Here is a 12,746-nt window from a genome sequence, read left to right on the forward strand (position 1 = left end):
GGCACAGGGTGTGATCCTGGAGACCTGGGATCAAGTCCCACGTCGGGCTCCCTGCATGGAGCCTGCTTCTCCCTCTGCCTGTGTCTCTGCCTGCCTCTCTCTCTCTCTCTCTCTCTCTGTCTCTCATGAATAAATAAATAAAATCTTAAAAAAAAAAAAAAAGAATAAAACGTTAAAGAAAAAAAGCTTTAACATCAGCAAGTCCAGGTTCAAAGCCAAGCTGCCCCTCCTACTAGCTCTACAACTCGGGGCTACATCTTCTTTCTGGGCCTTTGTTTCCCCATCTGCAAGGTGGGTGGGGTGCAAAGGGGAAATTCCACACAAAGACAAACAAACAAGGGGGCACCTGGCTGGCTCTTGATCTTGGGGCTGTGAGTTCGATCCCCACATTGGACACATACAGTACTTAAAAAAATAAATCAATAAAATTAAAATAAAAAAATAAAAAACGAGAGGCCAGAGGGAAACCAACAGTCCCACGGCACTGAACATTCGTCACCAAGATGCCCAAGATCCTAAGAGGGTAGGAGTCAGCTCTTCTAGGATGGGCACCTGGGACTCACAAACACTGCCCCCCACATGCCAACATGCCCCTTCTCTCCAAGGGTCCCCTCAAGCCCCTGGGGGAACAGAAGAGAATGCCACACAACCTGCAACCCCTGTATCACCCTCCCCTCTTAGGAGCACAGCCCAGCAAAGTTCCCTAGGAGGGCTAGGCCTGTCCCTGGGGCCAGAGGGGACTCTGCAGTGCTCACTGCTCAATGGGTTCCTAGAACCCAAGACTGGCCAGCAAGCAGCAGGCACTCAATAAATACATGTCCTGGGACCACCTGAAGGAATCAATGGAGTGCTTTTTAAAAAGAAGATCACTGGGCCCACCCCAGACATTCGGGAACCTGCACGAACAGCCCAGGGTGGGCCAGATGTTTCCTCACCTCCACACCACAGCCCTCCACTATTGGATGGAAATAGGGTGCAAGGTAGAAATGAAAGCCAAGCTCTCAGTATCCACCTACCACACCCGGGCCCTCCCAGGAAGCAGTGAGAGGTACTCCTGGTCACTGACACTGTAGTACCTCCACACCACAAAAGGATCAGGAAGGGAGGAACCTGTCATTCCTGGGCTGGGCCACCAGAGATAGGTCAGAGGCCCCAGGCCCCAGCTTGGACAGGCAGGAGGGACCAGGGAGATGGCCTCCTGGGGAGAAGGGGGATCACTACCATTCATTATGCTTGGGCCATGCTCACTAGCCCTAGAGGCAGCTGTATTATGCCCACCTGACAGAGGAGCAGAGGCTGTGGGAGGCAGAGTGGCTTGTCCAGTCACCCAAGGCCAGTTGGGCAAGTCTTGCGCTCCGAGTTTACCGCCATCCTCATCACCCACCACCCCCCTGGGCCCAGTAACTATACACAGAAAATGCTCAGGAAAGAACTCCTTGATTTGCTTCTCAAGTGGTTATCAAGCTAAGGGGACTCAGAGGCTACGTTCAAGATGCAGGTGAAGGCCACCTGGCAGGGCCGAAACAGCATGGTTCCAGGAGTCAACTAGCCACCAGAGTGAATCCCAGCTCTGCCACTCACAGCTGGGTGACCAGACAGGTCATCTCACCTCTCCCTGGGCCTCAGTGTTCTCATCTGGCACATGGAGACGCGTCACCCACGTGGGAGGGTCAATTCCCTACTGGAAGAGAGCGTCTGACCTGGGGTAGGCTCTCACTACACTCTGATGTGAGCCACCGATCTGGGGAGGGAAGGGGGACATCACCACAGCCTTCTGAAGCACAGAGGGCTGTGTGGATGAGCTCCAAGGGTACAGACCTCTGATGGGAAGCCGACAGGCGTGCAGAGTAAACTGCAAAGTGAAGCACCACAGGCTGCACCACTGCCTCTGCCCCAGCCCCGGCCTGACAATCGACCTGACACCTGGCCAGGCCAGTCACCAGGATCGTCTCCTGTGCAAAAGCTAGCTCTTGTCCAGCCTCAGGACCCACCTGTAAGTAATTCCACTACAAACCAGCAGCCAGAGACAAGAAAAGTTTAAAAGAGGAGAGAGGATTGCCCAAAAGGTAGCAACCAGCAAGCAGAGCCCAGTGGGCGTGTCTGAAGGAACACGAGTCCCAGAGGGACTCCCGGGACAGGCTGGCCCAGGAACCTTTATATCTGATGCCCTGTCGGAGAGGCCCTGTCTCCCAGAGACCACTTTCACCCATTCAACTCAGCAATTAGCATGCCTGACAGTTTTAGGGTGAGGCCTAGTAACACTGGGGAAGGGCGGTTTGGGTTTCTCAAAAGAGTCACCAGAGCACTGATGTTGAAATAGACTCCTAGCCCCCTGCTCTGAAGATTTTCAAAGGGGAGGGGAAGGCGGAAGGATGTGTATTTTTCACCACTGCCCCAGGTGCTTTTTTGTTGGGCAAGTTCGCAAACACTGGCCTAGAGGAAGGTAAATGTCTGCTAAAGAGGGCAAGCTTCTGAGGCTTCCATCCCCTACCCCCAGACCCCATCTGGAGAAGCCCAACCTGAGCTCTGGGAAAAGACAAAGGTCAGCCGGACCAGGGTCTACCAACAAGGGCCATAGGAAACCCACTCACTCTCCGCCCCGCCCCCCTCCCCCCACCAGGCAAGGCTCACAACTGTTCCTTCCTGAACACAAAGGCTGGTGTGGGCCAGACCAGAGGGAGCCTGCAGCCTCCAGCCCCGGGGGCCCCGAGAGCAAGGTGGGGCCAGGTCCACCCACCTGGCCCCCTATTATACCGCCAGGGAAAGAGGATACCGAGGACACTCTACTGCCCTCTTTGACCACCTGTCTAAAGTGGAAACCAGTCAGCCCTTCTCTAGACTGCCCACTGTCCACACAGAACCCCGGGTGATGGAGACAGGCCAGAGCATGTGGCCTCTGGGCAGCAAACAACACACACCCAACACTAGCTCCTCTGTTCTCAGCCTCTTTGGTTAAATGTGACCTCCTCGGAGAGGCTTCCTCTGACCACGCAGTGTTAGAGCGGCTGCAGCCACCCTTGCCGTGGCTCTCCTCTGTTCACAGGCTTCCCGGCACTAACTGCACTGTGTGCCAAATAAGTGCATCTGTGTGCAGACTTACCTTCATCTCCTCACCGAGCGTGTGGGTGCCTGAGGGCACGGACCAGCGCGCAGCACAGGGCTGGCCGGCTGCCTGCTCAGGATATGCTCAGTGCAAAGAAGAATGAAGGAATGACGCCCAGGAGGCCCTTCCCAGCCTGGGCTCCCCTAATCTCCCCTCATCCCAGGGTTTCCTTCTGCCCAGAGCACTCTAGAGCCACAAGTGGCTTTTGGCTGAGCCACAGGGACATGGAAAAAGCTTCCAAACCGCCCCCCCCCCCCGCCCCCGTCAGTTCCTTCCACTAAGAGATCATCTCTTGGGCTCCTACTCCTCGCGCTACCGGAGGCCCCGGGTTTCAACAGAGAACACATGTCTACAGAACAGCTCTCCAAGACAATGAGCAAGTCCAGAGAAAAAGAACAAACCTATCAGGGGCTGAAGATTCGGGGGGGGGGGTAAAAAGCACCTCTCAGAAGCGGTCTTTGGGAGGAAGCTTAGCTTGTGTGTCCTTTTTATTTTTTCTTTCAAGATTTATTTACTTGAGAGAGAGAACAAGCAGAGGGAGGGGCAGTGAGAGAGGGAGAAGCGGGCTCCTCGCTGAGCAGGGAGCCCGACAGAGGGGCTCGAGGGGCTCGATCCCAGGACCCCAGGGTCAAGACCCGAGCGGACGGCAGATGCTGAACCCACTGAGCCCGGCAGGCACCCCCTGACTGTAGGTCTGGATTTCTCATTCCAGGGCCAGCCCATGGCTCGGTGGTGGGCCCTGCCAGCCAGGCTGTCCTGAACACCAAGAGCGGTCCACAGGGTGGGACAGTTTCTGGCCATCCAGAGTGGGCCTGCAACTTCCTCTGAGGAGCCATTCTCAAATCCCCACAGACAGTGACAGATCTGCCCCCTGAGCCCTAAAAGCAGGGTGGGGGGAGGGAAGCTTCCTCAGAGCTGTCACAATCTTCAGCCTGGCACCATGACGGGGCCTACAGAAACCAGCCCAGGAGGCCCCGCTGGGGAAGTGCAGGCCACAGGGCAGCTGCTTTCAGAGGAAGCTTGCAGCAGCAAGACAGAGCATCAGCTGGAATTCAAACAGCCCAAGGGGAATGGCCTGGCTGCTCCCCATGAGGCGCCCTGGTCGTTACCTCTAGAGAAAGTGCTGTCTGAAAGGGGGCTTCAGCAGGCAGTGGGGAGGGCACACGGGAGCAGGCGAGCCCCCTTGCCACATCTCACTGTGTGACCTTGGACAAGCCACCTCACCTTACCAGACCTGGGTCTCCCTCTTGGGAACCCAACCCACACTCTCCCCAAGCAAGGCCACCCATGCTCAGGCCAGCTTCTTGAGGGCCAGTGGACAGGAAAGGCTAAGGTAGGCCAAATTCATGCAGGAAGGGATGGAGCAAGTGCACAGCTCCTCCGTGATGATGTGCTTTCTGAAATGAATCTTACTTTTTTTTTTTTTGACATTTGTATTTATTCATGAGACTTAGAGAGAAGCAGAGACACAGGCAGAGGGAGAAGCAGGATCCCTGCAGGGAGCCTGATATGGGACTTGATCCTGGGACCCCGGGGTCACACCCTGAGCTAAAGGCAGACCTGAGCCACCAGGTGCCCCGAACCTTACTTTTGAAAAAGGAGGTACCAGAACATTCCCTCAAAAAGCGAGCTTACCAGTTGAATTCACAGTATGAGTGGGACAGAACCCCTCTTTACTTCTAACCATTGGGGGAACTGCACTCATGAGGCACTTTGCTAAGCATGTGCTGAATGCCCCAAGCCTGCTAACCCCATGGGAGACATAACCAGCGAGGGCAGGATGCATCGCCTGATGGTTAGGAATGGAAGTGCCAGCCTGCCGCCCAGGTGAGCCCAGCCCTGCACTGGTGCCTACCTAATTCAGTTGGCCCCACAATGGAAATAAGCCTCACTATCAAAAGAGAAATGCAGATCTAAAGTACCATCCCACCCATGCGTGCGGTCAAGATCAAACACGTGTGGGACTCCTGGGTGGCTCAGAGGTTGAGCGCCTGCCTTCAGCTCAGGGTGTGATCCTGGAGTCCCGAGATCGAGTCCCACTTCGGGCTCCCCGAAGGGAGCTTGCTTCTCCCTCTGCCTATGTCTCATGGATAACTAAATAAAATAATAATTAAAAAAAAAAAGATCAAACATGTGTCCCGTGGGCTGTGCTGCGCAGGGTGTGGGTAACAGGCCCTCCCATTTGGGGTCACTTGTGAGCGGTGCCATCTCCCTGTGAGCAGCTTCAGAACTCCTGTGAAAAAGCAAATGTCTGTGCCCTTTGACCCTGCACTCACTCATCTGGCCACAGGCACCCAGGTGATGGGGCAGGGCACTCGCTGCCCCACTGTCCACACTGGCCGGGGCCGTGCAGAGAGCTGTACCACTCAGCCAGGAAAGAAATGAGGCAAGTGATATGGATCTGCCTCCCAATGAAGCAGAGATGTGCTACTTTCTCTAAGACACAGTGTTCCGTGAAACGAGCTGAGGCCAGAACTCGCATGTGCCTGTCTGCACAGAACACCTATAGGGAGAGGCTGCTGGTGACAGTTATCCCCGAGTGACAAGTGACGGGAACTCGGGAACCAGAAGGAAATGGACTTTTTACTGCATTCTTGCAGTCCTCTGATACTTTTTTTTAACATACGCATCTATTAAATACTCAAAAGATAAAGAAAACAATAGAAGTTACTAAAAATAGTAACACAACTGCTTATGAAGACTCAGCATTTATAAGAAACAGCACAAACTCATCTTGAATCTCCAAATTTAAAAAAAAAAAGGAAGGACCTTCTGGCATTAACAGAGTATTTTCTCAAGTCCTCATCTGTAGAAGAGGTGAGGGAGGCTCCCCTGCCTCCCGGGACTCCCGTGTTGAAGGAGAACATGAGATAGGACAGGGCCCGCCTTGGCCTGGTCTGACATCCCCACAAACCCCACACCCAGCACGGAGATCGGGGAGCACTCATCACGGGCTTCGGGGTCCCCCACAAACGGCCCAGACGCACAGCTCTACATCTACCAATGGCAAAGGTCCTGGGGTAGAAAGGCATCTGTCGACCAAAGCCCACTCACCCCTTCCTAGAGACAGCTATATGGACAGCCCAGCACCAAGCACCACTTACAAGGGTGCTAGCACGTCACACGCCAGGCATCCCGACCCCTTTCATGTACTCAGCAACCCTGAGCTTCGTACCGCTAATATCCTCGCTTTGCATGGGGCAAACTGAGGTATGGCAGGCCCAGGGTCACACAGGCAGCCTGCTACCGAGCCAGGCCAGTGAACCAATAGGCAGCACTGTCCAGATGGACATCTTCTCCCACTGGATGTCCGGTTTCCTCCCCTGGAGTCAGGGAGAAAGCATTTCTTTGCAAGACTGAGTTATGGACAAACCTCAGGGCATGGGTGTGAAGGAAACACAGTCAGTACCTCCTCCCAGCCCTGCTCCTTGACGGGGTGCACATCCAGCCGTGAAGACAGAGAGCAATACCAACCCACAGATCAGGACCACTTAATCCTGGAACAGATCCTCCATCCTCCCTTGGAATCTCTGGTAAGAATTCCAGCCCAGAATGTTAAGCCATCCGAGCGCAGAGGGACCTTCGAGACATTCCCTCCCAAAGGAAGGAATGTAAGCTGCAGGAAGGGGCCTGGTGACACCCGGGTCCTCCCTGGCAGGCTCCCCAAGTCGGGTCGCCAGGGGAAAGTCCACGATGACAATGTGGTCCGAGACTGCTCCACAAACACACTTCCTGCAGACCTCATCGGTCCTGCTGGCCTCCAAGGCTCTCTAGGACAAGAATCTCACAGACATTCTTCTGTTCTTGGAGCCTCCAGGAAGCCCCAGCCTAACCTGGGCAGAGAAGAGACTTAACCAGGCAGCCGTGTCCTCTGGAGAGGAGGCCTCGTGACTGGGCCTGGAGAGAGCTGATGGGCTGCGCGGGTCTCTGCCTCCCACCCCCAGGAGTCGGCATCCCCTTCCCTCTGTCCCTGGGCTTCTGGGAGCCTGAATTGACATGAGGTGCCAGGAAGGCATTAAACAGGCAGCTAGGGACACCTGGGTGGCTCAGCAGTTGAGCGTCTGCCTTCAGCTCAGGGCGTGATCCTGGTGTCCTGGGATCACGTCCTACGTTGGGCTCCCTGCGAGGAGCCTGCTTCTCCCTCTGCCTCTGTCTCTCATGAATAAGTAAATAAAATCTTTTTTAAAAAAAGTAAATAAACAGGCAGCTAACATAAAGCAAAGACAGACAAAGGGCCACCCACATCTTACAGTCAAACGCCCCAGGAAGCCCTGTGACTTTCCACCCCTGCAGGTTCAGCTGCAGGCTAGAAAAGGGTGAAAAGTCAGTGAAAATGGAGAAGAGGCGCAGAAAACACAAAGAGGGACAGACGGGTGGGGCCAGCCAGCATTTCTGAAAGAAGACACTCACTGCGGAGAACTAAAAAGAATAAAAAATTAAAAACCTCCTCCAACACTTCCAACTACCAGCTTTCTTTCTTTACTTCCCCTTGGAAGTCCCTTCTGGGCCTCTTGATAAAGGCCCAGGGAGAGGGCGTGAGGGAACCTGCTCCAGGACTAGCAGAAGGGCAGGGAGGATGGCAGAGAAAAAGAGAACATAACCAGAGCCTCATCCGTGTCCCTGTCCCCAAGGGGGGGAAGAAGCGAAGGAGAGTGACGGGAACAGTACCACTAAAAACAAGCTGAGTCAAAGGCCCATCTGTCGACGAGGTAGCCGTCACTCTTAAGGTGCCCCAGGGGTGGGAAGGCCGGGCCCTTCTGCCTACCTAACACATCCCTGCAAGCTCGGGTACAAACCCCCTACCACCGCCACCGACGTGCGATTGCCCCCCCTCCCCCCACGCGCACGCACACAGAACAAGGCTGGACTCTGTGCTGGACTCTGCTTTGCAAGGAAAAGTGTCTCCCGGACTACAGGACAGCATCTGTACCCCTGGGAAGGTAAGAGGGGGTCTGCCTCAGTGTTGGAAGTGCTCAAGCAGAAAGTGCTTTCCGTGGGGGTCTCTGGGTCTCCCAGTTGGGCCTGATCTAGGAGTTCAACAAAAGGAACAGAAGTATGGCACCTGCCCCTCTCATGCCTGTCTCCCCATCTGTACAACAAAGGGACCTGGATGACATGATCTCCCTTCCTGCTCTAAGAGTGTTACAAGGCCTGACATTCAGCTAAACAGCTCATCTGGTCTATCCAAGTCATCCTCCGCTGACACTGCCCCAAACATTCAGAGCAGAGCTTCAAATCATTTTCAAACATTTCTGGGTTTTCTCATCAGAGAAAGTCACTGACAATTCATCATCCATCAAAACCAGAGCCTCGCACCCCTAGACGGTGAATGTCGAAAACAGGACAGTGTCACCTCTGGGGCCACTAGAAATGACACCAACATTCATACCAAACAGAACAGCAGGGATCCCTGGATGGCGCAGCGGTTTAGCGCCTGCCTTTGGCCCAGGGCGCGATCCTGAAGACCCGGGATCGAATCCCACGTCGGGCTCCTTGTGCATGGAGCCTGCTTCTCCCTCTGCCTGTGTCTCTGCCTCTCTCTCTCTGTGTGTGACTATCATAAATAAATAAAAATTAAAAAAAAAAAAAAAAAAAACAGAACAGCAGCCAAGGGCTCCAGCCACCCTGTCAAGAAGGGCAGCTTTCCGCACCCAGTCTAGAAACGTGGCCACTAGGGGGCGCTGCCCTGAAAGTAATAAAAAAGAAAAACTCTTTCTTGGTGTTTTCTTTTCCTTCTTAAGCTTCAGTGGCAAAATATCTAGATCTTCCCTAGTGAAAACACAAGTGGGGCTTCCTGAGGTTCCAGAATAGCCCAAGATCCTTTCTGCCTTCTCTTCGAAGCCAATATTCTGGCCAGAAGTAGTCATCCAGACTCTGAGGGCAAAAAACGTTTTTGGAGAAATTAAACCCCCATGCTGGACTTCCCCCCCGGAATGGTTGATATCAGAGTTTGCCCTGAACGCCCCTCCAGCCCCACTTAAAGGCAGGGGGAGTCTATGAGGAGGGAAAGGCAATCTGCAAGTCCAGCAGCAGGACCCAGCCCCAAGTCTGGGGGGGAACTGTTTTGCGAGAGGCTCCTAATTAGCAAGCAAAACATACCAGCCAGATGACAAGCCTCATGCTTTAGCTGCAGACACAGGATGACACAAATACAGACAGCTCTCAGTAGAAAAGGGTGCAAGGTATTAACTGGGATTTCCCAAGACTCAGATGACTGCAGGAGGAGCTCCAGGGCCTAACGGCAGAACAGGGTTTCAAAGATATGCCAAAGGGACTTCTCCACATTTCTTCGGTGTCTAAGGCACTTTTTCCATAACTGTGTGTGTGCGGTTGTGGTGCAACATTCAAGGGTCCTTTTCTAACGTTCCAAGGTCCTCAGACCCACTTCCAGAGTTCTAGCTGCAAATTCCTCCTGATTTCCTTGTGAATTCCCAGGCTGGTTGGCATGCCCTACCGACCATGAAATGAAAAGCTTGCTTTCTCCTAAGGAAGCCAGCCTGAGAAATGGCAGCCAACTCCATCCCCAGGCCAAGGGATGCAGAGCCAGGAGCTGTTTCATACAAGGTGCGCCCCTCCGGGTGCAGAGAACAGTGCCCTGAGGGTTTGCCCAGGGCAAAGGAGCAACAGGCCTTCGGGACAGGCAGGAGGGGCACTAAGGTGCCACAGGCTGGCAGGTGAAGGCCAGCTCAGACCCGCAGTGGCTCCGGTGCACCAGGAGATAAGGAAACCCAATTGTTCAATTTTGCAACATGTTTGGGGACCCAACAGGGACAAAAGTGCAAGTAGAACACATTTTCAAGAATCAAATCTACCGGGATCCCTGGGTGGCGCAGCGGTTTAGCGCCTGCCTTTGGCCCAGGGTGTGATCCTGGAGACCCAGGATCGAATCCCACGTCGGGCTCCCGGTGCATGGAGCCTGCTTCTCCCTCTGCCTGTGTCTCTGCCTCTCTCTCTCTCTCTGTGACTATCATAAATAAATAAATAGTTTAGAAAAAAAAAAAAAAAAGAATCAAATCTACCAAGTGGAGATGCTGCATAACAAAAGGATTCCACCTAGACTTTGCAAAAGGCTAGGGGAACCAGATTCTCTTAGGCTTTGGGTAAGAACAGGCTTTAACTAACAGCTTCCCAGAGGCAAAGCTACTGTTGTACGGCCAAGGTGAGGAATTACCTGACCCAAGACTAGAGGCTGCCGTAATAGACTAGGAATGTGACCGTGTTAAAACACCACGAACCTCCACCACTGAGCACCAGCGGGGGGGGCGGGGGGGGGGGTCAGGCAGAAGAAGGCCATGCATTCTACACCACATGCATTTACCTCCTCTGCACCAGCCACTCCCTGGCCATGGCCATGGGACCCCATGCGGGAGGACCCCACCTCTCTGCAGATCGCTCCCCCTTCTCAGACATGTGGCCCAGAATCACCACCCCGGTACCCCGGTCAATTCTCGGGGCTGGTGCGAGGCTCTAATGAGACAGCAAATCCGCACATACATGCCAAGTGTTGCTACTCGCCGCACACAGGCTTAACCCAGCGACAGCAGTGACAGCTCCAAGGGCTGCACACGCGGGGCGCACAGTAGGTGTCCGCAAACCTACAAACAGCGGTGCCCTTCTCCCCGGGAAGGGAAGGGAAGGGAAGGGAAGGGAAGGGAGGAAGAAAAACCCTTCAGTCCAAAAGTAGCCGCCAGCCACACGCAGACAGCGTGGGCTCCCGGACCCCCCGGTCCCTCCTCCACCTTCAGCGGCGTCCCCAGCGCGCTCGGGCACGGGGGCTGCCCACCCGGGGTCGCGGCGCACCTGAGCGCCGGGTCCCGCCAACCGCCCGTCCGGGCCGCCGCAGCCACCTGGCCGCTCGGCCTCCCCGTCCCCGCGCACCGCGCCTCGCGGGCCCCCGGCCTCCCCGGCAGCCGCCACGGCCGAGCGGGGCTCGTGCCGGCGCTCCCCGGGGCCGGGCCCCGTCCTCCTGACCTGCACAGCTCGGCGAAGGCCTGGAAATTCAGCTTCTTGATTTTCTTCTCGCTCAGCCAGTAGCCAACTCTCTTCCCCTTCAGAAACGTCTGCATCTTCTTCCTCGGCGGGGAGCTCGGGTCCGGAGGAAATCGCCCACAGGCCGAGCGTGGCGGCCCCGGCGTGCGCCGCGAGCGTGCGGGCACCTCCTCCGGCGGCGGGGACGCGGAACGGGGCTCGGGGCGCGCAGTCCTGCCGGGAGGGGCGGGGCGGGGCGGGGCGGGGCGGGGCGGAGGGAGCGGCGCTCAGCGCGGCGGGCCACTGGCTGCCGCCGCCGCCGCCCACGCCCCCGCCGCCCGCCGCCCGCCGCCCGCCGCCCGCCGCCCGCGGGGCTCGCCGGCGCGCCCGACCGCCGGAGCCCGAAGGAGCCCGAAGGAGCCCGAAGGAGCCCGAAGCCCGGGAGCCCGGAGCCCGCGGGCCGCGCCGCACGCCCCCCGCCCCCGCCCCCGCCCCCCGCGGCGCCGGCGCAGGCCCGGCCCCGCGCCCCTCCAGGCCCCTCCTCCCCGCCCTCGGTCCGCGCCCGCGGCCCGCACCCCAGCCCCTTCCCCGCGCGCTCGGACCCCGGCGGGGCGCACGCGGCCGCCCGCGCACCCCCGCCCCCGCCCCCGCCGCCCGGGCCGCCGTCCTCACCCGCCGCCGCCGCCTCCTCGCCCTCGTCCCCGCGCGCAGCCGGAGCCCCGGCCGCCCCCGGCCCCGCCCCGCCCCGCCGCCGCCGCCGCCGCCGCCGCCGCCGCGCTGACCCGGCCGGCCGGCCCGCTGGACCCCGCCGGGGCGGAGGAAGGGCCGCGGCGCCGGCCGCCAGGGGGCAGCGCCGCCCTCCGCCTCCGCCCCCGCCCCCGCCCCGCCCCCGCCTCTTAAAGGCGCCGCGCCCTCCCGGCCTGGCTCTCTGCGGCGTGCTGGCGTCGGGCCCAGGCGCGGGGCTTCGCGGCCGGGGGCGCGGGGCGCGGGGCGGGGGGAGGCGGCCACGGCCGCGGGGCCGTTGCCCTTTAAAGGGGCGAGAGGAGCCCTGCGGCGGGCGTCCTCCGCCTGCCCTTGGGAGGGTCTTCAGTCTAAAGCATCCCTGTGCCCCCAGCCGTACTCAGCGCCCCCCGCCCGGCGGCTTCCCGGGAACTGCAGCGGGGGGCGGATGCGGACGTTGGCTGAGGTCGTCTCTCTCCCCTGGAGGAGGCCGACCCGGGCCAGGCCGAGGGGGCTCCCGGGGCTGATGCCCTGGACGCCCGGGGCCTGCTCAGACAGGATGGACTGACTCCCTCTCTGGGTCCCCTCCAGCGAGTGGGGACGGGGCGGTCCTAGCGGCATCCAAAATAGGGGTGGAGCCCTCTCCAGAGACCCATTGCTTGTGGACTGCAAGTCCGCGGTAGCCTCAGTGCCTTTGATTCACTGAACCCTGCCCTGCCCTGCCCTGCCCTGCCCTGCCCTGCCCTGCCGCGCCCTGGCCCGTGGGGCAGTAGAGGAGCATCCAGCCTTCGAGAGCTCCGGGTTTGGGAGGAGAAGACTTCTCTCCTCAGGCTTAGGCTCTGGCAGGAAAAATGAATGAAGGGGCGGGGCTCAAAGTTTCCGGAGAGACTTTGAAGCTGGCCTGGGAAGATGAGGGAGGCTTTGGTAGGCCTAAGAAGGGAACTGAAGTAGGAGG

At 57.8% G+C, this 12,746-nt stretch overlaps 1 protein-coding gene across 2 annotated transcripts in view; it reads right to left on the minus strand.

Annotated features, from left to right (window-relative positions):
* The window catches only part of ITPK1 (inositol-tetrakisphosphate 1-kinase), a 160,690-nt gene extending 149,385 nt beyond the window's left edge, over window positions 1-11,305 (minus strand). For both annotated transcript variants that reach the window (XM_077908548.1, XM_077908546.1), the window contains exon 1: window positions 11,075-11,305. In XM_077908548.1, the coding sequence (XP_077764674.1) occupies window positions 11,075-11,169 (95 nt within the window). In that variant the 5' untranslated portion in view covers window positions 11,170-11,305. The remainder of the gene's footprint in view (window positions 1-11,074) is intronic.
* Between the last annotated feature and the right edge of the window lie 1,441 nt (window positions 11,306-12,746).

Source organism: Canis aureus, chromosome 9 (genome assembly GCF_053574225.1).
Source record: "Canis aureus isolate CA01 chromosome 9, VMU_Caureus_v.1.0, whole genome shotgun sequence".
Lineage (NCBI taxonomy): Eukaryota > Metazoa > Chordata > Mammalia > Carnivora > Canidae > Canis > Canis aureus.